At 44.4% G+C, this 23,699-nt stretch overlaps 1 protein-coding gene across 1 annotated transcript in view; it reads left to right on the forward strand.

The window, feature by feature from the left end:
* Fam3b (FAM3 metabolism regulating signaling molecule B) overlaps nucleotides 1–16,161 on the forward strand; it is a 28,097-nt gene extending 11,936 nt beyond the window's left edge. The window contains exons 3-8 of the mRNA XM_052159080.1: nucleotides 4,939–5,062; nucleotides 8,396–8,454; nucleotides 10,209–10,259; nucleotides 10,821–10,908; nucleotides 11,256–11,388; nucleotides 15,124–16,161. Of these exons, the coding sequence (XP_052015040.1) occupies nucleotides 4,939–5,062; nucleotides 8,396–8,454; nucleotides 10,209–10,259; nucleotides 10,821–10,908; nucleotides 11,256–11,388; nucleotides 15,124–15,213 (545 nt within the window). The 3' untranslated portion in view covers nucleotides 15,214–16,161. The remainder of the gene's footprint in view (nucleotides 1–4,938; nucleotides 5,063–8,395; nucleotides 8,455–10,208; nucleotides 10,260–10,820; nucleotides 10,909–11,255; nucleotides 11,389–15,123) is intronic.
* Nucleotides 16,162–23,699: the final 7,538 nt, after the last annotated feature.

Genomic DNA, 23,699 nt, shown 5'->3' on the forward strand with positions numbered 1-23,699 from the left:
TGATTGGATATTAACATTAAATCTCTGATTTCCTGGAGAAATTTTAAAAAGCAAAGGAAACTGTAGGCTAGAGTTAGCAAAATACAATAAAAAGATATCATGGAAATGCTGGTGTCAGGGGACTGGGCTGAAGAGATAGCACACAGGCAAAAAGGAGCCTAGAACAGCCTGAAGGAGAGGGAGCCATCTTTGCCATTTTCTCCTTTTGGGTACAGAGGACAGTGGTCACCAAGAAGCCATGTCTAGGGCCATGTCCATCAGGGACACAGTAGTACAGCCAGCATCATGACAGCACTCTGAACCTTGACTTGTTCCATCAGGTTCTTCCAGGGACAGTGCTGTTCACCCAATCACAGTTCCTATTCTTTAAAAAGAAGTATTACCCTCATGCACACATGTGCATTTGCTGAGGTGTTGTGGTCATAGGATAACTTTTGAGAGTTGATTCTCTTTCCAACATGTAGATTCTGAGAAGTCAAGGTCAAGTCCTCCAGCTTGGTACCAAGTTTCTTTTCTCTGTGGATCTTTCTCACTGGCCTCAATGGCTTTCAATAGACTCATTAATTTTACAATTCAAGCATTGAATTACAGGGTGACATTTTGATCTGTGCAAGCACTGTGGGATGACTAACTGGAGCTCAACAGCAAATCTTTTGTCTGGAAGTTGTTTTACATGTTAATAATACGTACAGGTGGCCCCTGTATCAACTTTCAAGTGTATAAACAATGCATTTTATTAACTGCATCTCATGGCAAATCTCTCGATCTAACAGGCTCAGATCTGACTCACATGTATTCTCTGACAAAGCTGTCCCCATCTCCCTCCTGCGTGCTTTAGCCTTCCCAGGCTCTGGTAACCACTCTCTGCTGTTGGTTTGTGTTTCTTCACTTCTTTAGATTACACATGTGAGGGAGGTTTTGTGGTATTTGCCTTTATATTCTTGGCTTATTTCATTTAGTTGGATGCCCTCCAGTTTTCCCAAAGTGACAGGATGTGACTTCATTTTTAAGGCTGGATAGTATTCTTATTGTATACACGTATGAGCACAGGAGTATAGTTTCTCATTAGCACACTGACTTCATCACCTTCAGAAATACCCAGGAAGATGCAGGAAAAATTCAGGAACAGGATCTGGGTGCCATCCTGGCCACCTCTCAGCCTGTTTTTAAATCAGGTTTAAAACATCACTTGTCATTTAACTTCTGGGGTTCCTTATGTACTTTGGACCTTAGACCTGTATCTAATAACTGGCCCAGAACTATTTCCTGTTTTGCTGGTCGTCTCTTTCTTTGCACTGTCTTATGTTCTCCTCTGTTGCCTGTGCTTCTGTGCCTTTGAGGTCATTTCAGGAAAGTCATTGCCTGGCCAACAGGACTGTGGGTTTCCCCTGTGTTTTACAGTTTCTACTTTTACACTCAATCTTTGATCCGTTTTGAGTTCCTGCTGTTGTGTAAGATGTGAGATAACTTGGCTTTATCCACCTGTATTGTCTAGTTTGTAACACCATTTATTAAACAGTCTCTTTACCCTCTTTGGTCAATGCATCTCTTCCAAAACTTGAAAGACTGAATGTGGGGATTTATTTCTGGGCTCTCTCTCTCCTGTTCCATTGGTTGATATATTTGTTTTAATGATGATAACTTGTTTTGATTGCTAGAGTTTTGTAATACAATTTACAAACCACTTCTAGATTTTTTTGTTTTGGCTTTTAAGGATCTTTCGTGGTCCCACATACAATTTTTGTTTTTCTTTCATTTTAATGACTGTTTGATTGTGTGTGTATATGCCTGTGTGTGGAGCGCATGTGCGAGGGTCAGAGAAAAAATAAAGGGAGTGTAAGTTCTTACCTTCTACCATGTGGTTCAAGGACTAAGCCCAGCTCAGTGTGTTTGAACCTAGCCATCTTGCCAGCCATGCAAACATTCTATCTCTGTGAAGAACAACATTGGGATTTTGAATCTGGGATTACATTGGAAAGTATGAATGTTTTCAGAATATTAATTATTCTAGTTCACAAACAGGCCATGCTACTTAGAACTGTCATCTGTTGTGTAGTTTATAACATATAGGACATCTACTTTCTTGGTTGAATTTATTCTCAAGTATTTTACTGTTTAATAGCAATTATAAATTAGACACTTCAGTTTCTTTTGCATAGTTAATTGTTAGAGTACAGATATATTAATATTGGTGTGTGTGTGTATGTGTATGTGTGTTTTGTGTCCTGAATGAAGCTTTGCTGAATTTGTCAGTTTTAACAGTTTTTCATGAAGTCAGTGCACTCTATTGGATCATGCCCATAGCAAACAGACTGCATAAGTTTCTGACTTTTTTTGATGTTTAGCTTCTCTTTCTTGCATAACTGCTGTAGCAGAGGCTTTTAGCAGTACATTTAATAAATGTGGTGAGACAGAGTGCCCTTAACTTGTTCCTAGTTAGAGGGAGAAGGGGAGGGCCAGTGGGGGGGGGGGGAAGGGAGAGGGAGAGAGAGAAGCTGACTTCCATAATGCTGGCCTCCTGTAATAGTTCAGAAACACTCCCCCCCACCCCCCCTGCACCGCCCCCTGCACCTCCCCCCCATCCCTTAAAGTCTTTTGAGGAGTTTGAAAAGGAACTTTAAATGTCTGGTAGAAGTCAGCAGTGTAGCCATCTGGTCCTAGACTTTTGTACAGTGATGGGCATTTTATTCCTGGTTCAGCCTGTGTTTGTAACTGGTCTGTTTGGTTTTCTATTTCTTCATGATTTGGTTTTGGTAAGTTGTAAGAATGTATGGAGTTCTTCTCAGGTCACTCTGTTGTGGTATGAGAATTGTTCATCTGAGTAGCAGCCTCTCTCCTGTGGCATCAAAATTTCTCTTTTTCTATACATGATTTTATTTGAATCTCCTCACTCTCTCTCTTGTTAAAATCTAGCATACTAATTTTTGCTGATATTTTTTCCATAAAATGAGTCTTTGCTCCATTGATCTTTTCTGTTTTCTGTCTTCTCTATTTTACCCATTTCTGCTCAGATCCACTTTATTTCTCTCCCTCTCCTTTCACAGGCTTAGTTTTTTCTTCTTGTTATTGTTCCTTGAGGAGAATATCAGGGCGTTTACCTGAGAGCCTTCCTCTTCCCCGAAGTGGGTGTTTATTGCTGTAAACATCTCTTTTATAGTTATTTCTGCTGAATTCCATACATCTTAGTAATTTTTGTTGTGTTTTGTTTTCATTGTTTTAGGATAGTGATTGATGGATTGTGGCAAATAGCACAGACTGGCTTTGAACACACAATTCTCTTGCCCCAACCTCCCAAGTACTGAGCTACAGGGTGTACAATGTCCTATTAAGATAGTTTAGATTTTCTCTGATACATGATTACTCAGGACCCTGTAGTTTAGCTTCTGAAATTCCTCATTTCTGGTTTCACTATTATGTTGTCAGAAGACATTTAAAACATTTTAAAATATTTAAAAAAAATTTTTTTAGCCAGTGTTGTAGTGAATGCCTTTAATCCCAGAAAATGCCTTTAATCCAAGAGGCAGGGGCAGAAGAGAAGCAGAGGAGAGGTAGAGAGGCAGGCAGGGAGGCAGGCAGAGAGGCAGGCAGGGAGGCAGGCAGGGAGGCAGACAGAGAGGCAGACAGAGAGGCAGGAGGCAGGAGGCAGGAGGCAGGAGGCAGGAGGCAGGAGGCAGGAGGCAGGAGGCAGGAGGCAGGAGGCAGGAGGCAGGAGGCAGGAGGCAGGAGGCAGGAGGCAGGAGGCAGGAGGCAGGAGGCAGGAGGCAGGAGGCAGGAGGCAGGAGGCAGGAGGCAGGAGGCAGGAGGCAGGAGGCAGGAGGCAGGAGGCAGGAGGCAGGAGGCAGGAGGCAGGAGGCAGGAGGCAGGAGGCAGGAGGCAGGAGGCAGGAGGCAGGAGGCAGGAGGCAGGAGGCAGGGGCAAATGGATCTCTGTAAGTTTGATGCCAGCTGGGTATATATAGTGAGTTCTAGGACAGCCAAAACTGCATAGTGAGACCCTGTATAGACAGACAAACAGACAGACAGGCAAAATAAGCCAGGAATTGTTGACTCATGTTTCTATTCCCAGCATCTGGGAGGTGGAAGCAGGCTGATATCTGAGTTTAAGACCAGCCTGGTATACAGAGTGAGTTCCAGGACAGCCAGGACTACTCAGAGAAACAAAACAAACAAACAAAAAATAAAACAAAATAATAAAAATATTACTAATACGTAAATGAAACCAAATTTTATGTATGTGGGTATTTTGCATGTATAAATGACTTACAGTGCCTGTGGAGCCAGAGGAGGGCACTGGATCTGGAGTTACAGTGGTGAGCCACCACGTGGGTGCTGGAAATTGAACCCTGGCTCTGTGCAAGAGCAGCCAGTGCCCTTAACTGCTGAGTCAGTTTGAAAGACCAAGTGATTGTTTAGATATTCTTTCAATCTTACGTTCATTGTATTTTATTTTATTCCGTTACACAAGCTCTTCATTGGAGAATGTTCTAGTTGCTTCTCTGTGTTTTAGTAAAGGTTAAGTATGGCAAATGCTCTCTGTGTGCTTGAGAAAAGCATGTATTCTTCATCTGTGGAATGGCCATGCAATGCATATCTTCTAGGGTCACATGTCCTGAAGTGGAGTTCATGTTTGCTGCATCCTGCCTGAAATCTTGTGTCCACCAGTGTTCAGTATGTTGTGAGTCAGACACTGTGGTCAGCTATCCCAACACCTCTGGAGTCACTGCCCATGCTCAGTATCCCCGGCTGGTGCAAGAAGACAAAATCAGATTACATCAGGCATGCATCTTGAGAAGTGTTCCCAGGATCCAAAAGCAGCTACCAACTTTGCTTCAAGGGTTTCTCCCCCATACTAGGAGTTGGTCCTGGAACAGAACTGCTACTACCACACAGCAGTCACCTGTGGAAAAGGACTGTGATTGTCCTGTTTTTGTCTTTACAGCCCCAGCCCCCAAAAGACAAAAATGTGACCATTGGTCCCCATGTCCTCCTGACACCTATGCCTACCGGCTGCTCAGTGGTGGTGGCCGAGACAAATATGCCAAGATCTGCTTTGAGGACGAACTGTAAGTACTGTGTATAAGAAGATGGGTGTCTGCTTGGCTGCATCTCTTCTGTTAGGCTGCACTTGTATGTTCCTAACCTCTGACAAGGCTTAATCACATCGGGAATAAGAACACCACTGTATTCCTGGGGAGGAGTGATAGGTGTCTCTGAGGGCTTTATGTGTCCTTGGTTGGATTTTCATAGTCTCTTTTGATAATTGTTCCATCAGTGAAGCCACCCAGTCTTGGCCTTTCCTTTGCGAGAAGATTTTAACTACAAATACAGTTATTTAGTAGAAGCAGCACAGGATTCTCTAAGTTGCCCCCTACCAGTTTTGAGCATAGCTCTGCTTAGTAGCCGGTAACGCTCAACTGTGCATCTCTAGAGAGATAATGCGTTTAGTGGAATACAAGGTGGAAACTCATATCTGGGTCTTATTGTGCTCAGTACATTTCAGATTACTTCTACAGAATTTGTATTCATCTTTTATTTCAGCATTTGCACCCTGGTGTGCCCCTGTTTTATCTTATTTTGGCATTTTGAGACTTCTTAAACAAGTGTTTTTCATTGTGTTTGACAAATTTCCGGTTTCTTTTCCATTGCTATGATGACATGCTTGAGAAAAAGCAACTTAAATGAGAAAATATTTATTCTGGTTCATTGTCTGAGGGTACAGAGCATCATGGTGGAACTCTGTACCCTCATAGTGGCAGGATTCTGCAGAGGCAGTCGCATTCTGTCACTTAGAGAACAATGAATGCTGGCACTCAGCTCATTTCTTGCTTGTAATTGACCCTTGGAACTATTCCTCACACCTCACAGTTTACTTCCCATCTGTCCCATTTCTCTCTCTGTCCTTTACTGTGGACAGAACTGTTTTTTAATGTCACCACTGGTCTCTTCTACTGTGTCTAATCTGTCCTTAAAACCAGTCACCAACTAGTATTTTTAGATTATCTTGTCATTTTAGTTTTTAAAATCATTTGTTTTGTCCGTGTGAGCCTGCCTTTTCTGTTGTTTTTTGTTTTGTTTTGACTCCCAATTGAAATTTTTGTTTTGAATGCATTAAATGCTGTTATCTCAGAGTTCTGTTGGCTGGCTGGAGCCCGTGAGTCTGCCACTGTTGTCTGCTGGCTCCTTTTGCTCTTGCTTCTGTTGATGTCTTTCCTAGTGTGTTAAGCTTCTTCTGACTGTGTGCCAGGCAGTACATCTGAGAATTTCTTTAAATATAGCAGCAAGAGACACAAACTAATCAGTTTTTCACCACTGTAATGAATATGAGAAGCTGGATGGTTTGTGGTAGAAACGAACTTTGTCTCATACCTCAGGAGGGTTAAGAGCGTGACTGGCCCTGCCTCCTAGCAAGTGACTTCACAATAACTGGAGTAGACACAGAGATTGCAAGCCAGAGGAACTCAGTAGCCAGGTTTGCCCTTTTACAATTGCTGTTTGAGGAATGGATGTACTCTAAAGGCATTTGCCCTTCTCCAGGGAGTTCCACAGCCTCTTAAGGCACATCATCACCAAGCCTGGGCCAAGCTCCCAGCACAGCCCAGCAGGGGCATTCCCCAGTCACAGATGAAGCACAGAAAGAAGGGAGTCTCTGTTTTCTTTTCTCATGTACTGTTCCCAGGGACCTGAAACTATTGGTAGGCCAAGGTGACATGAACATTTTAAATGTAACTGTTTTCTGGGTTGCCCAGTTTAATAAAATCTGAGCTAAAGGCCCCAAATTCTGGTTTTTGTCTTCTTTACCTAACCCTTTATGACTTGTGACTAACACAATAAAATCCAAGAGATTTGATGAGGCCTTTGATTTCCCTTCAGACTTTTTTGTCTAAGGCCTCCATGGCTTTCAAAAGCACTGTTGACTTCTCTGGGCTCCCATCCTGAGAGAGCAAAGGTCTCCTTCAGTGTTAGACTCACCTCTGAAATGTCTGTCTTCAGTCACTTGTTGGCTTGGGAATTTCTTAGCTACATTTCAGGGCTCTCTCTTATCCTAACAGATCTTTTAAAAATGTGTTCTTCCTCATATATTGCTTCCTGTGGAGTTAGGGCTACCCAGTTTTTCACTACTGAGAATGGAAGTCCTTCCTTGCCTCTCTTTGGGCACTTCTGAACTATTCTTTGACACTCAGAAAGTACTAGCTAGACCCTGAGACTCCTGGAGGCTTTCAGTTAAACATGCCAGAGGCAGAATATTAAAGCACCTGTTACCTACCTTATAGCTTTGACATGAAGGACAAACTTCAGATTCTCTTTATACTACTGATTCCTTGATGCCAATCTCAGCAAAGGTCCATAATATGCACATAACTATAAACATACAACAGATTTTCAAACATGTTTATACATACACATATGCAAACACAGATACAATTCATGCGTGCACACATGCAAAACTATGCACACATACAACTTGTATACATACCACACATACAACATACTTATGCATATATGCAAACACATGTATGCATAAGGACATACCATATGCACATATAATTTACACATCCTAAACAGTATTCTATGACTTCTGATGACAATTCTCATCTCTAGGACATCCTTTAGTCTTCCTGGATTTAGGGTATGAAACTAGAATTAAAATTATATATGATGTTGACATCTCATCTTCTCCAACTGATAAGCAAAAAAGGCTAGTGAGCTGTCTCAGCAGTTAAAAGCATTTACTGTTCTTCTAGAGGATCTGACCTCATTTCCTAGCACTCATGTTAGGCAGCTCACAACTGTCTTTAACTTCAGCTCCAGGGTATCCTATACCATCTTGTGACCTCCTCAAGCACTGTACTCACCCATTAAACTGTACACCCATTAAAAATTAAAGTCTTTTAAAAAGGAAAGCAAAAAATTAAGTGATGCAGTAGGAAGTGCTTATTAAGGAGATAATCTGGGTTGGTCTTGGTGGGTGGGTGAAAGGATGAGGCAGGTAGAACCTGCAGGCCCTGAATGGGGAAGGAAGCAGAGGCCTGAGGAATCCCAGTTTGAAGCTGCTGTCCTCCCTCACGTCTATGAGTCCAGGCATGGCTTCTCTGGGGCTGAGAGGCACGCAGTATGAAAGCCTTGATGAAGAACCTTCCCTTCCCGTCAGACCATTGATCCAGACTGTAAGATGAAATACAGTTTCTGAGCACCCAGAAACTGAATCTAAATCCTACAGGTATGTAGATCAAGGGTGGGGTTGTTTGGGGGAGCAGTCCCAGCCACTCCATATCAGTGTGAGGAGTAGCAGGAAGGAGAGGGCGTGTCAAGGCCCTGAGCACAGAAGGGCTGGTGAGGGAGGGCTGCTCATCCTGCCTGGGTAGGAGTTTCTTGACTTTCTCTCACTCACTTTTCAGGATATTAGGAGAGAAGACGGGGAATGTGGCAAGAGGGATAAACATTGCTGTCATGGACTGTAAGTGACACATGTGTTTCTCAGAAATTTCCTCAGAGCCTGGAATAGGATTTCCACAGAAACCTTGATGTTTCTATGTTTCTTTTTAAAAAAATCTCTCCATGCCCCCTCTCTCTGTGTATTTATTCATATTCATATGGTGTGGGCACATGTATGTCATAGTGTATGTGGAGGTCAAAGAACAACCTCAGATATAGGTGTTCGCTTAACTCTTTCTTTGAGATCTCTCCTTAGATCTCTTTGGGTTTTTTGTTTGCTTTCATTGTTGGGTTTTTGGTTTTCTTTTTCTTTTGTTTTTTGCCACTGTGCATTGCAGACTAGCAGGCCCCTGATTCTCTGCCTCTCATATCCAGAGTCCTGGGATTTCAGATTCACACGTCACTGTCAGCTTTACATGAGTTTTTGGAATTTGAACTCAGTTCCTTATGCTTGCTAGGCAAGCATTTTATCCACTGAGAGACTTCCCCAGGTCAAGACCATGGTTTTTCAACATGTTTCCTCACATCAAGGTTTACACTGTAATGAAATCCGAATTCACATAATTTTTTCCTAAAAGACTTACTTTACACAGCATTTATGGTCCAACAAAAAATAACCAAAAACTGAATCTAAAAAAGACTTTGCCATTGAGGAAGAGTAGGCTGAAGGGACACAGTGAAGCTCAGATCCATGTAGACCCTAGCCCTGGATTCTTTTGCTCTTGGATCCTGGGGACCCAATGGAGGGTGACAACACTGACCAGTTCCTTTTGACTGCAGTGGGCCTTGGAAACCTGTGCAGGTGCAATGGCTTCCTCTGGGGTCTTAGTGTTTTTAAGGGTCTTTTGCAATAAGAACCATAGCAGGTCAGAGAACAAGGAGTCATGCAGGAAGCATCTGATTACAGAGCCTGTGACTGTAGAGCTATGGGACACGACAAAACACTCTTAGTTGTATGACCCCTCTGGACACCTAGTGTGAAGTGGAAAGATCTAGGGATTCCAATAGTTAAGAGAGGAAAGGAGAGGATCATTAAGATCTAGTATTTAACCAAATTCAGAGAGTCCTAGAGAGGTGGCCAGGCACCTCCTTCCCTGATGGAGGTGCTCCTTGGAGATCAGCCTATTGCTGCATGACCTCCCTGGGAGAAGTAAAAGGAACTTCTAATCAGCCCAAATAAGGAAGGAACAGATAGGACAGACAAGGAGTCCAACAGGACTAGCCTGGTGACATAAATGAATTCATTCAGGTTGTTACCTGGAGCCTGAAGAGCTCACAGAGCCTTGCCATAGCTGCCTCCCAACCCTCTGCCTACCAAGGCCCTATTTTATAGGCTCCCAGGCTCCAAAGTTAAACAAGCCTAGTTCAGCCCACTACCTAGTGTTGAAGAGGCAGAGGTGACTGCAAGCTCATACTTTGTGGGGTACAAAAATCAAGCTCAAGTTACCTGTCTCTGTATGTTCCAACCTTGCTCTTATCAGGGTTTCTGGTTTTAGCAAATGCTGTCTGACCATGGGAAAGATGGCTTGCAGCCCATGGAAAGGACAGCCTGTTTTGCTGCAGATTGGCACATAGATGGCCATGTGATGGAGTTGCTCTGTCCAAGATTTGGAAGAATAATCCCACCACACAGCCCCTGTTCAGGCTAGGGACCTCACCAGTCCTATTTCCTCCAGAGTTACTTAGAGGTAATGAGACCAAAAAGGGTACTAGGACTACTAGCACACACTGGGTCCCGGAAGCTTTCTCTTAAAAGGCCATTTCCTTTCTTTTCAGATGAGACGGGAAAAGTGATAGCGACAAGGTACTTCGATATGTACGAAGGAGGTAGGAAAAATCCCTACTAATTAAAATGAAGGCTAAACTGTGCAGACCCCATGGGGAAACAAAACCATGGCTTGACAAAGAGGCAGAGAGTTCCTCTGACTTGTGTTTATCGAATATAGGGTCTGTCACAATTCTGAGTACTGTGCTCTAGGACATGACCCTTGGGGCTGACCTCTTATCCCTGATGGCAGAGGTAGTCTGTGGGTGCTTGCAGAAGCTGGGTTTGGTGCCAGGTGTGGCTAGCTCAGGTTCAGGGTTTAACTTAACTTATTTAGAGTTTTCCCTTTGCATGGCTTACCTTGTTTCTGTCTTTGGACTTATGCTTGCTGAGTACCTGCTGCAAGTTGTCCATGTTCCCAAGGCTTCTCTAAGATAGCTTCCCGTGGAACCTCTGAGATCATTACTGATGAAGTAGCCAGGGCACCCCTGGGACATTCAGGGTCTAGTGTACAAGACATTCAGAGAGTAGGTGACAGCAGAAAGGGAAGGAAGCCTACAGCCAGAGTAGCAGCCTCACTCACTGAGAAGACTCTGAAATACTGTCTGGCCTTGACCCTACAGATAACTCCGGGCCAATGACCAAGTTCATTCAGAGTACCCCTTCAAAATCCCTGCTGTTCATGGTGACTCATGATGATGGAAGCTCCAAGTAAGTGTGTGCGGTTTTTCCCATGTGACAAGAGCAGACAGCCAGGAAGATTACAAAGACCCCTGGAACTGGCAACTCCTAGAGAGCCCATGGAGTGAGATGCTTCTACAAGGGAAGAGAAAAATGGTCATGGCAAATGTCAGGGTACTGACTCCCATATCTGCACCAGGATACATTTTTTTCATGCACACACACATGCAGACACATTATGCACACACATTTATGTGCTCACACACCAAGCATGTATGTGTGTACATGTGTTCAAGTATGTGTACACACACACACACACACACACACACACACCACACTTCCACAGGAGACCTTCTCATGCTTTCTCCTTTGCCTAGACTACAGGCTCAAGCAAAGGATGCCATAGAAGCCCTTGGAAGCAAAGAAATCAAGAATATGAAGTTCAGATCAAGCTGGGTGTTTGTTGCAGCAAAGGGCTTTGAGCTCCCTGCAGAAATCGAGAGGGAAAAGGTGAGTGACTTGTCTCAGATGGGGCTATAGTATGTATGGTGTTCTATCGGTAGTCACTCACACAGAACACTGGTCATCCTCTTCCATTAGGTCCATGTTCTATCCCAGACTTTTTTAGTCTCACTACAGACTGCAAATGGAACCCTAGGATTAGTTCCAGTCACTGACAGTGAGTGACTGCTCTGTTTTGGCAGGAGGCTAGCCTTCTTTAGTTCCTTATCTGGGGATAGCAATTACACAATCAGAGAGAGGACTGCTTAGGGCGGTTCTATATGAACCACTTACAATATGGGAGGTACCAAATATGCACTGGACAGAGCTGCTTTGACTGATTGCCATTCTTGGAGGAGTCACCTGTGACTTGATGCCTCCGGAGGGAAGTGAGTGAAGTTTGACTTATCACCATGTCTCCTGTGAGCATCCCAGCTGATGGGTGGTATTACATGGCTACGCGAGGTCCATGCCTCTGGGGACTATCACCCTAACCCTTTTTGACCAACATAAGTGGGTCTGAAGAAAAGGAGATTGGCTGCACAGCCAAGGCCCACAGCTCTGATGGGGCTGTCTTTCCACTTAGCTAGAATTCCAAGAGGGCAGAGCTTGATCTTTGTCCAGGGTTATACCAAGTCACATATGACTCCACTTAAGACTTTGCTCCCACTGTCTGGAACCATGGTTTAAAGAAGACAGTGACAATCTGGGGCAGCTGGGCCTCCTCTTATTGGCATGGGAGGAGGCACAACACCCAGGTCACTGTTACTAGCACCAGAGATCCTGGAACTTTTGGGATGCCCTCAGATCTGAAACTGAGGAACCTAGAGGTCATGGTCAGGCTGGCTTGCTCCAGTCAAAACATGTTTTCACCACAGTATCCAGTTAGCTTGCACATAGAAAGCCAGCCCTGCAGAGAAGGTATTTCTCATCTGCTGTGGGCAGTGGAAGCCTCATGGTCACCTTCAAAGGGAGGAAGTTGTGCATGTTTGCCCCACATGGGGGTTGAGGGGAGATAGGCATGAGTCTAGGGGACAGGGCCGCAGGCTTGTTTGGTATAGACACATGTGGTTTTGAACAGGCTTCAGCTTTCCTATCAGTCACTCCTTTGGTTCCAGTGGCTGTGTGGTGAGGAGGTACCCCACTTGCATTGGTTTCTGGGGAACACTCTGAAAGTGAACTCGGTTCCCTTCACCCCAAATGACCCATACCACAGATAGACATCTCCTTAGACTGTGTGGTCTTAGACAAGTTATTTCACCTTTCTGTGGGAAAGGGATAAAGTCACATCAAAGCAGGCTTAAAGAAGAAGGCTTATTAGGTCTCCTAATGTCAAAAACCTACTCCAAAACTATGGTCATCAGAACAGCATGGCACTATGTGAGAACAGGCATAGATGGGTGAGTGGAGCTAAGGTTCCAGAGACTTTGAGCGTCCCCTCATACCTGACCAGACAATTTCTCCTACTGAATGAACAAAAACCATCTCTTCAGGGGTGATTAGTTTCTTTAGTTAAGTGAACAGGGAAAACCAAATAGCACACAGTGAGAAAATGAATTTGGATCCCTACCATACCCCATATACAACAATACAGAATGGACCAAACACCTGAATGTGGCAGAGATAAAACTGTTAAGTGCTCTCAGCAAAAGATGGCAAAACAGGCAGAAATCTCTGCCATCCTGAGATAGGCAAGGGCTTCTGGAAATGTGCAGAGTAATAGCAAAGAAAGACAAAATTTTCAGCTTCAAAATCCCAAAGATTTCTGTTCCCAAGGACACATAAAGAAAGAAAGAAGCCAAATATAGTGGCACATCCCTGCCATTTCAGGGCTCAGGATGTGGAGGTCAGACAGTCAGGAATTCAGGGTCATCCTTGGCTACCTTTAAGTTCAAGGCCAGCTTGGGCTACTTGAGATCCTCAAACAACAACCAAGTGAGAAGAAAACCACGAAGTAATTGTAGAAGAAAATGTTTGCAAATAAGAGACTCGTGTCCAACATATATAAATAATTCTTACAACACAATGGTTAAAAAGATAATCCGATTGAAAAATGGTTAAAACCTCAGAACAGATGCTTTTTCCAGGAAGATGTGCACATGAACTGATACCAAACTTGCGGAAAGATGCTTAGTAGCTTGAGCCATCAGAACAAAACCAGCTCAGATCACAGTGAAATGGATCAGGTTCACTGTGGTAGTTGTAATCATAACTCATAACAAGTCTAGAAAAATTAGAATTCTCACATGGCTGGGAGAGATGAAGAATGAGGTAGTCTCCTTGAAGAACATTCTGGCAGTTTCTTCAAAATGAATGAGACAGTTACTCCTAGCCCAGCAAAGTTCCTTGTAAGCAAACCTTCACTCAGGAACTGGGGCATAGGTTTACACAGAAGCACTCTTCCAGCAAGAGGGCAGTGTTAACATAGGGTAACTGTGGAAGGGACTCTTCAGCCACACACAGAAATGAAACCATGACATTAGCGATTGAATTGGGGAATTCTTGAAAATGTTATGTAGAATGACACAAAGCAAATGCAAAAGTTACAAAAGGTTGATTCCATTGTTATTCAAAATTTCTAGAAGTAACAAATCCTAAGGGTCAGGAAGTAGGTTAGTAGCCTCTTGGGGTGGGGAAGGAAACTGACAACTGCTGCAGAGTGTGTGACTCCTCATTCTTTGAGGACAATGTCTTATTGATGTAGTGACAATTGCATGTGCTGGAGATGTGCTAAAGATGGGGTTGTCTGCAGATAAGTTTCATGGTATGTGAATTACCTCTCAGTGAAGCTGTGGTGTCAGAAAGGTACTATGTTGGGATGCTCCATTGCCTGTGAAAGAATTGAAAGTATAGAGTAGTGATGCCCACTCCAGTGTAAACATGTTTGCTGAGTGTCAAGTACTAATTTGAAGATGCTTTGAAAACTCCATGTGTGGAGTCCAGTTCTCACAGTCAAGAGCTGGATCATGTGCTGTACCCACAGCAGTGCTCTCCATGTGCACATCTGAGTGGGCTGAATTAAATAGAATCTGGAGGTGAGTTCATATCACAGTAGCTGCTCTCAAAGGCTCTTTGCTTCTCTACTAAGCCACACTGTAGGCTGCAGAAGAGCCCCTATCCTTTGGGAAAGTTGCAGAGTTGCAATTAAATACTGTTGAGGGCTGGAGAGATGGCCCAGCAGTTAAGAACACTGATTGCCCTTCCAGAGGTCCTGAGTTCAATTCCCAGCAACTACATGGTGACTCACAACCATCTGCAATGGGAATCTGAGGCCCTCTTCTGTGTGTCTGACGACAGCTATAGTGTGCTCAAATACATTAAAAAAATTAAAAAAATAAAATAAATACTATGGAGAGATACCTTGAGGCTGGCTATGGTAGTTCAGGTCTATAATTTCAGTACTTGTAAGGCTGATACACGAGGATCACTGTGAGTTCCAGGCTAGCCTGGACTACAAAATAAGGCCATCTTCAACCAAAGAAACTGAAGAAGGAATAGGAAGGGAAGGAAAATAAAGAAAGGAAAGGAAAAGAAAGGGATGAGAGGAAGGAAGCAGAAATAAGTAAAGAAGGGATGACAGAAAGAATATGTGGAAGAAGGAAGAGAGATGTTGAGAAGAATTTTAACCTGGGTTGGAGAAACTGCCACTCTGAGACTTCTGCCCACACGACTTTGCTCACAGCAGACACAGATCCAGTGATGAACTTAGTGAATAAATGACATGCTTTTCTTTCCCTCACCTAGATCAACCACTCAGATCAATCCAAGAACAGATACTCGGGCTGGCCAGCAGAGATCCAGATCGAAGGATGCATACCCAAAGGGCTGAGATAGCCATGCTGGACGTCAATAAACGTTTTTTTTTTGTACAGATACACTCAGCTGGAATGTCACAGGATTCTGATCCTTTGAAGTCCAGCTATGAAGGAAAGTGTTGATGTGGATTTGCAGTTTGTTGTAAAGCAGTAAGACATTGTTAGTTTCCCTGATTCTTAGCAGCGGATGTTATCTCACTGCCATCTATACAGTGAAGGAATCCTCAAGCCAGGATAACACACAGAAGGGAGTCATTTGGGGGATAGAGGGGAGGTGGATGGAAGGCAGAACAAAACCGCTTGCTGGCTGCTGAGAATGTTCTACCCATGTCTGTGTCAGACCACTATGTGGTCCCTTTAGCTCTGGGGTAAGAGTGTGTTCTTATCCCAGTATCACTTGGAACATCCTTGTTCCTTGTTCTTTGTTCCTCATTATCTTCTGGGGAATGAATGAGGCCTTAGCCATCATCCTTGGTCACCTCACGTTTGGCTCTTAAACTTCCCTGTAGGGTGTGGGTTTATTTGCTATCAGCTCTGCTCTGTGCAAGGCCCTGCTTGGCAAAGAGGGAGGCTGGCACTGTGGCTTAGCCATGATCTGCTCCCAGGAAGGCAGCCATATAGCTCATACTCTGAGAGACTCCTTTCTAAGGCTATAGCCAGTTGGACGGCACATGTGGCCATGTTAGGGATGAAATCACTAGGACAGATGTCACTAGAATTGGCTCAGAGCTCCTTCTTGTGCCACCAGAGGAGCCCCTAGCCTATGCCAGTGTGATTGCTTCTCTGGCCCATGGAATCTCAGCCCCAGGTAAGGGAGTGTTTTCGAATGCCAGAAGAAAGACTTCAAAGCCAGGGCGGCCTGCACTGGGAAATGCTCTAGTGGATAAAATGCTTGCTGCACAAACATGAGAACCTGAGTTGGGTCTTAATGATTTGTAATGATTTTTACAATCATGTAAAAAGCTGGGCATGGGGACACACACCTGCATCTGCCCTCATAGGAGGAATGGGCAGGAATATCGCAGGAGATCACAGACCAGCTAGTCTAGAAGCAAGCTTTTGTCTCAGTAAGAAACCTTATCTCAAAAAATAAAAAAAAGTATATGGGGCTGGGCAGATGACTGAGCCAGGAAATTGCTCCCTGTATAAGACAACCTGAGTTCAGATTCCCAGGACCATGTGCAAGCCAGTTATGGTGGCATGTACCTGTAATCGCAGTGCTGGTGGGCATGGCAGGATGGCCAGCTAGCCTAACTGTAACAGGGAGCTTTGGACCAGTGTGAGATCCTTTCTCAAAAAATAAGGCCAAGAGTTATAGAGGAAAACACTCTAATTTCTGACCTCCACATGCACATATAGATAAATATACACATATCTATAGATAAGCATAACCACATACACAAATGAATAAATTGGGTGAAGTGATGGAAGATATCTGACTTCAACTTTGACCATGCCACAGTATACACATGCACACATGCACACACACCATGCACAAACACATGTATGCATGTACACATACATACATGACCACACATAGAGGCAATAAATATAATGGACAACATATGGTACCCTGAACCCCAGCATACTTGATACATTAATCTATTCCAATCTCTTGGAAAACAAGTGCATTGATTTCTCCCTGTGATGACATGGGATACCAGTAACCAGCTGCCTGGGCCCTTCCTTTCCAATGAAGACACTGGAGAGAGCAGAAATCCAGAAGCTCTCTGCTCTGCTTCTGCCTAGACATGTGTTGCCACTCACTTACTTCCTATGTCCCTACAAGACTTACCTGGAAAGCTCCACATAGGATACACCAACTCTCTGCAAGAACACAGTAAAATGCATGCTCATGGCAGGATGATGAGAGTAATTAGCATAGAGGCTGATGACTCTTTAGGAACTACAACAACCCAGTGAGTGACCACTGCACATCAGTCCTCTGGCTCAGGGAAAAAACACAAGAGTTTCAGAGCACAGGCTCCTCAGGGTGTCAAGTCTCTACATTGGTTCTTACAGATGACAGGTAGGATCTTGACCCAGGCTTGATTATAGGCTCCATTGCTTTCCCCCACATTCCTATGCTGAAGTACTGATGCTCAGTGCCTCAAAATGTGATCTTCCTGCAAGTAGGATTACAGTAGACATAATTAGTTAGGACTTGGCTCTGCTGCAGTAGGGATGGTCCCTCCTACATGGCTACTGCCCTCATAAGCAGGGACAGTTTGGCCACAGGCCTGCATATCAGTACCATGTGAAGACAGGCAGAGAGAGATCCACTGATGCTTCTATAAGCAGGGGATGCCTATGGGTGCCTGTGGGGGAGCCCTGGGCCTAGTTCTAGTCTCAGGGTGTCAGTGAAAGCCCAGCTCAGCTGTACTCAGCTATGGGCACGTCTTACTGTGGACCCCAAGTCTGTTGGGTACAAATAAACCCCAAGCACAATTGGACAGATTTCTTTGGGCTTTGGTACCTGTATTAGTGACTTGTCTCATTGTGACTAAATAACTAACTAAAGCAACATAAGAGTCTGGCTTTCAGTTTTAGGAATATAGTCCATATGACAAGGAAGTCAGGAAGGTGGGAGGTAGGAGCAGCTGGCCATATTACATCTATAGTCAGGAAGCAAAGAGATGGCCACTAGTGCTCATTCACTTTCTTTTTTTACTCAGTCTGGAATACTAGCCCAGGGAAAGGTATCACTCATATTCTGGGTGTGCCTTCCTTCCTCAATTTACTTAAGCTAACCACTTCCTCATAGGTGTGCCTAGAGGCTTGTCTCCTAGCTGATTACAGGACTAACCAAGTTGGTTATCCTTGTTAACCACTAAGTACCCACAGACCTTCTGGGTAAGAAAGGAGGAAATACATTTTCATTGTATCTCCTGATATGGCTTGTTGACCCCTCCAGTTGTCTGGTGACAAGCTCAGGGCATTCCTAGCCAGGCAGGGTTCAGGTCTTTGGCTTGGAGATGCCCAGCCTTTTATCCCATTCCATGGCAACTCTTTCTACCTGACCCTCTGTTGATCCCTACAGACCACACTGTAAGGGAGGAAGCTCTGAAACATTGCAGATTCACTCATGTTACATAAGCTGTTGCCTGGCTCTCGGCTGCATTTGTGATGAATGTCACTAGTGTCTGGCCCCAGCAATGAACAAGCAGGTCTTGTGCCTTTGGGGGCACCTGCTCTTACAACACTGTTTCTGTTGTGCTTGGAACCCCTCCAGCGGATAAAGAACTGGGCCACACCTTTGAATGTAACCTTGGCTAGATTCCTTTCTTCACATTTATATCAAGTACTTGTGTTTACTTTCATTCCACTGACTAAAACTGAGAGCTAAAGACAGCATATCTACTGTGCTTTTACCTGATTTTCCATTTCAGGCCTAGACTTACTGGCCATGACTTGTGTCTGTCCACAGCTTCAATCGTTTGCTCCTTAATCATTCCCTTAAGGCTCATGTAGTAGTCTTGTTCCCAGAGTGACAGTAATGGAAGCTTATAGAATTACTAAGAGGTGGGCCTAGCAAGAGGTAGTTAGGATATTGGGAGTGCACCCTTGAAGGGGGGAGACTGTAGGACCCCAGCCCAGTCACTCCTTGGCCTTGAAGTCCTCTCTTTCCAAGCCCTAGAAAACCTCAACCCCACCTGTCTCTTCTGCCAAGCTATTGGCTGTTGGCATCTGTATTCACTAATCAGAATTAATTTGGGGGGCAGGGTAGGTCTTGGGGGCCACCCTTAGCATTATAATAGATAGTAAAAGTCAAAACCTCCACAGTGATGGACCAGTGTCTCAAGGAACCTTTGTTCTATAAGCTGATTGGCTCATGGTTTTTGACCGAAAAGCAGCTTCTTATGTAATACATCTTTCCTCAAAGGCAAAATTTGCCTTACCTGGAGAATTCTAATGGAAGGGGGCTATTCTCAGCTACGGCCCCAGCCATTAGCCTCTGATTGTCCTGAGCTCCGAGTCAACTCTGGGAAGCAAGGTCAGGCAGAAACTACTAAAAAGCCCATACAGTCGGCAAAACCAGAACAGGGAAGTGGGAAGGGGTCTGTGGGAGGACAGGGGAAGAGAAGGGGGCTTACGGGACTTTCGGGGAGTGGGGGGCTAGAAAAGGGGAAAGTATTTGAAATGTAAATAACATAAAAAAATTATAGACTTTCTAACTAAAGTGGAAAAAAAAAAGCCTATACTGGTCTGGTTACTACAAAGTAGCTGAATTATGTAACATTCTTGAAAAAAAAAAAGGCACAATTTTGGGGACAGAAGAGATTTTTTGAGGATCACCAAGGATGGGGGAAGGGAGACAGAGCCAGAACCTTGGGGTTTGGGTATGTGGTGGTACTCTGAGTAATACTATCATGGTGAACCTTGTCCTGGGGTTTGGGGCAGTGATAGTATCCACTATAATGATGGTCCTTGTCACTGTGTGTTTATTAAAAGCTGAAAGCATACTGTGATGTAGAAATGTCAATTGTGACCACTAGGTAACAGTGTGCTATTATAGGTTTACCACTGGGATAAAGGTTCTTCTCTGCTGAGGACATAGGGAGTGGACACTTGGATGAAGAAGTGGCACATGCAGTTCTGTACTTTCTGCTACATTTTTTCTGAGTCTGAAATAGCTTAAAAATAGTTTTTATAGCTGTGCACTGAAATGCACACCTGTAATTCCAGTACTTGAGAAACAGAGGCAGGAGGATTGCTGTGAGTTCAAGGTATACAAGAAGACTGTCTCAAAATAAAGTGTTTACACAAATACAATATGCTGCTATGGTTAATAATGATAAATAACTGGGGCTGGGAAAAGCCAGGCAGGTGGGCAGTGGCCCTGCACATCTGGTCACTCAGCACATTGGGACAGAGCCCCAGAGGCTGCTGAGCTCTCCCTGAGAGTCAACCCAGGACAGGCTGATTCATGACAGCTTTGTTGCTGCAGCCAGAGCCTGGAGGTCCATTCTTCTTACTCTTCGTTGGTGCTTCACATACCAAACAGAGGCAAAGTGGAAGGTGGGAAGAAAGCATTGCATAGTCCTATCCTCCACATGCTCAGGAGAAGGAGACCAGGAGAAGCCAGCTAGAATACTGTGATTCCCTATGCTCTTGGGGCAGGGTCCATTTTTACAGCATACTGAGCAGGAGACAGACCAAAGAGCTTTTACCTGTGCTTGCTCATCATGTTAAGGTTCTGGCTACAGTGCTCCACATAAGAGGAGGCTTGTAAATGACCCTAGTACTGTAGACTCTCTCACCTCGAATTTGATTTTCAATTAAATTCTGCTCTGATATGACCCTCTGGCCCTCTGGGATGGAAACTCCTGGGGTCCAGCATGGCCATGTGACACAGTTACGGCCCTTCTCAATTTCATTTTAAAAAACCCCACTAATTCCCATTTAGTGCAACTTCTATGTGCATGGGAATAGGACCATCTACTGGAGCATGGATAGCCTCTTAGGGGCTGCAAACCCTGAAGAAAACAGATTCTCCCACCTTAGCAACCATTAATTGCTAAATGCTCCTCAGCTAAGGGTGGTACTTAATGGGCCTCTTCCTTATTTGTGTTGGATTTGGCTGGCTTGATCTTGTGCACATAGCCGCTGCTGCTATTAACTGTGAGTGCAATGGCCTTATCATGTCCAGAAAACACTCTTTGTAATCCTTTAGTACTTCTGTCTCTAATAGCCTGTCACCTCTTCTAAGACAATTGCTGATACTTGTGGAAAGAGTGATGTCCTATTTAGAGTTGAGTGCTGAACATTTTTGAATGATGCCGGAAATACATAACATACACACACACACACACACACACACACACACACACACACACACACACACACCATGCAAAACTAAGGCACAGTCACAACAAGTTTTGTGTTTTGTAACTTTAATTTTTCAAACCTTATTTTTAGTGATGGTTCTTAAACACTTTAACATTTCTTTTAGCCCATTACCCACTAGAGGTAGTGAGAAAGATACAGGATACAGGGAAGTGGACCTGTTTAGAAACATCCCTTGGCAGGCTGGAGAGATAGCTCAGTGGTTAAGAGCACTGACTGCTCTTTCGGAGGTCCTGAGTTCAAATCCCAGTAACCACATGGTGGCTCACAACCATCTGTAATGGGATCTGATGCCCTCTTCTGGGGTGTCTGAAGACAGCTACAGTGTACTTACATATAATAAATAAATAAATCTTTAAAAAAAAAAAAAAGAAAGAAAAAAAGAAATGTTCCCTAGAGCAACTCCCATCTGTGTTGTCTGGAAATCCACAGTTCAGTTCACAGGTTACCAAGCAGTGGCAGTTCAATCCACCCAAAAACACTTCACGGATACACCAGCTGTCTAGTTTGATGGAATTGGGATAGCAAACATGATTCAGCAGCAGTGGCACTACCTAGCAGAGACAGCCAGGCCTCAGCCTTGGCTTGAGTCATCAAGAGGGACTAGGAGGGACTCCAGGAGAAGTGCCCTCTCCGAGAAGGAAACATCAGCAAAGAAGTGAGACCCACAAGCATTGCACAGCTAGTTCTATAAGCAAGCATAGCTCTGTCTCCAGTCACTCCGTCAAGTCCTATTTATACCCTCCAAACATCACATGTCCTTCACATACCTTGCCTCAGCACATGTTAGCATGTGCATCTAATCAGCCAGAGTCTGCAGAGTCCTGACAAATGGAGCTCAACTACACAATGTAACAATACATGCATGTTGTTAGCAAAGAATCCTTTATCATTTGTCCTTTCTCTTGTTTGCTTTAGCAGAACATTCTCTCTCCTGTGTCTGCTCAGTGAAACATTCCTTAATGAGTCTGCCTTAGTCTTTCACCTATGTCCATTTCTGGAAAATACTCCTTCACATGTTTGCTCCAGCAAAACACCATCTAACACAATTGACTTTCCAAAGAACTCTTAAGTTTCCACTTCAGTGTTAACTCTCTGCAGTTGTGCAGATGTCGAGAGGCACTGTGCATGGCACTGGAATTCAAGCAAATGAAGATGACAGAGAGGTGAGATGTGTCCATGACCTCACATTTCTGGGATTGTTTGCCAGCTAGATCTGCCCATGGGACAGAGGGACAGATGGCCTTAAAGGTGGCTGTTGCTATGGAGACTATCACATCAATTCCCCTTTCTAAAGGTTTGGGTTTTATTCACCTTGGCAGTTCCTGATTGCAGGGAACCATGTACCTTTGTAGTCTGCATGGCCTGGCCCAGTGCACGTAGAGAAAGCTGGAGATTCACTTCCCAGCCTGGGACATAGTCACAGCTAGTATCTTGGTTTCTTTTCTATTGCTGTGACAACATACTATGACCAAGGTGTATAAAAGAAAGTATTTAATTTGGCTTATGGTTTCAGGCCATGCCGACAGAGTAAAGGGACAGTTGAGAGTTCATGGCTTCATCCACGATCATGAGGCAGAGAGTGAGCTAACTAGGAAACTGAGACGAGAAGATTTCAGTGAGTTTGAGGCCAGCCTGTACCACATTGTGAATTTCAGGCCAGCCAGAGCTATACTTTGAGACCCTGACCCAAGGAGGAAGAGAAGGAGGAGGAGGAGGAAATGAGGGGTATGCATCCGAATTCACCCTCGCTGCTCCTACCTGGTGCTGTTTTCCAGTCTCTCATGCTTATCAGTCACCAACGTCTTGTTCTGTGTCTAGGGATAGACAAGGGGTAGTGTGAGAGAAGACTTTGGGAGACTGCTTTGTCCTTCTACCATGTGGTCTCAAGGGCCCTACTTAGGTTGGCAGGGCTATTAGCAAGTGTCTTTACTTGCTGAGTGATATCACTGACCTCCACAATCCCTTTTAAGCACCTGAGGCCTCACATTGGAAGGAAGGCAGGGCAGGTGGTGGTACTGGCTACCGTGGGCTTAAGTGGCACCTGTTTTCAGATGCAGCATCCCAGACACATAGGAGAAGCAGAGGGGGGGGGGTTAGGAGCTTTGAAGAGCAAGCAGACTGGCCAAGTGGGCAGCATACTCTCCCAAATGTAAGACCCATCTCTACTGGCTCTCAGAACCAAAACTCCAGCCTACATCCTGGTGATACCAGTAGCCAATGCTGGGGCCCTGTATTTTTTCTGTGGCCTGTGTATCCTGGTCTCTTAACCCTGGGATTTAAGTCAGGTCTCCCTGCAGCATGCTCCCAATACTGTGGCACCTCAGCACAGACTAAGACTGAGCTTCTGAGGTGGAGGCTGGGGCTATTCTGCGGTTCTTTCAGACTAGGCATCAGTAAAACAGCTTGTAGGCGTCTATAGGATGTCAGCCAGAGTGCAAGGTTCTCACTCTGTCAACCCCAAGGCGACCACTCACTGATCGCAGTCCAACCAAGTCCTTCCCCTATATTCAGGGTTCCTTTTCCTTGACACTTCCCTTCTGTTAGTATTCTGTCTAAGTTCCACCCCACAATTACCTGGCAACAGCCAGGTATGCCCCTCCCATAGTTGCCTGGCAATAGCCAGGTAGACCTGGCCCACTATAAAAAAGGCTGCTT

Source organism: Apodemus sylvaticus, chromosome 15 (genome assembly GCF_947179515.1).
Source record: "Apodemus sylvaticus chromosome 15, mApoSyl1.1, whole genome shotgun sequence".
NCBI classification, from domain to species: domain Eukaryota; kingdom Metazoa; phylum Chordata; class Mammalia; order Rodentia; family Muridae; genus Apodemus; species Apodemus sylvaticus.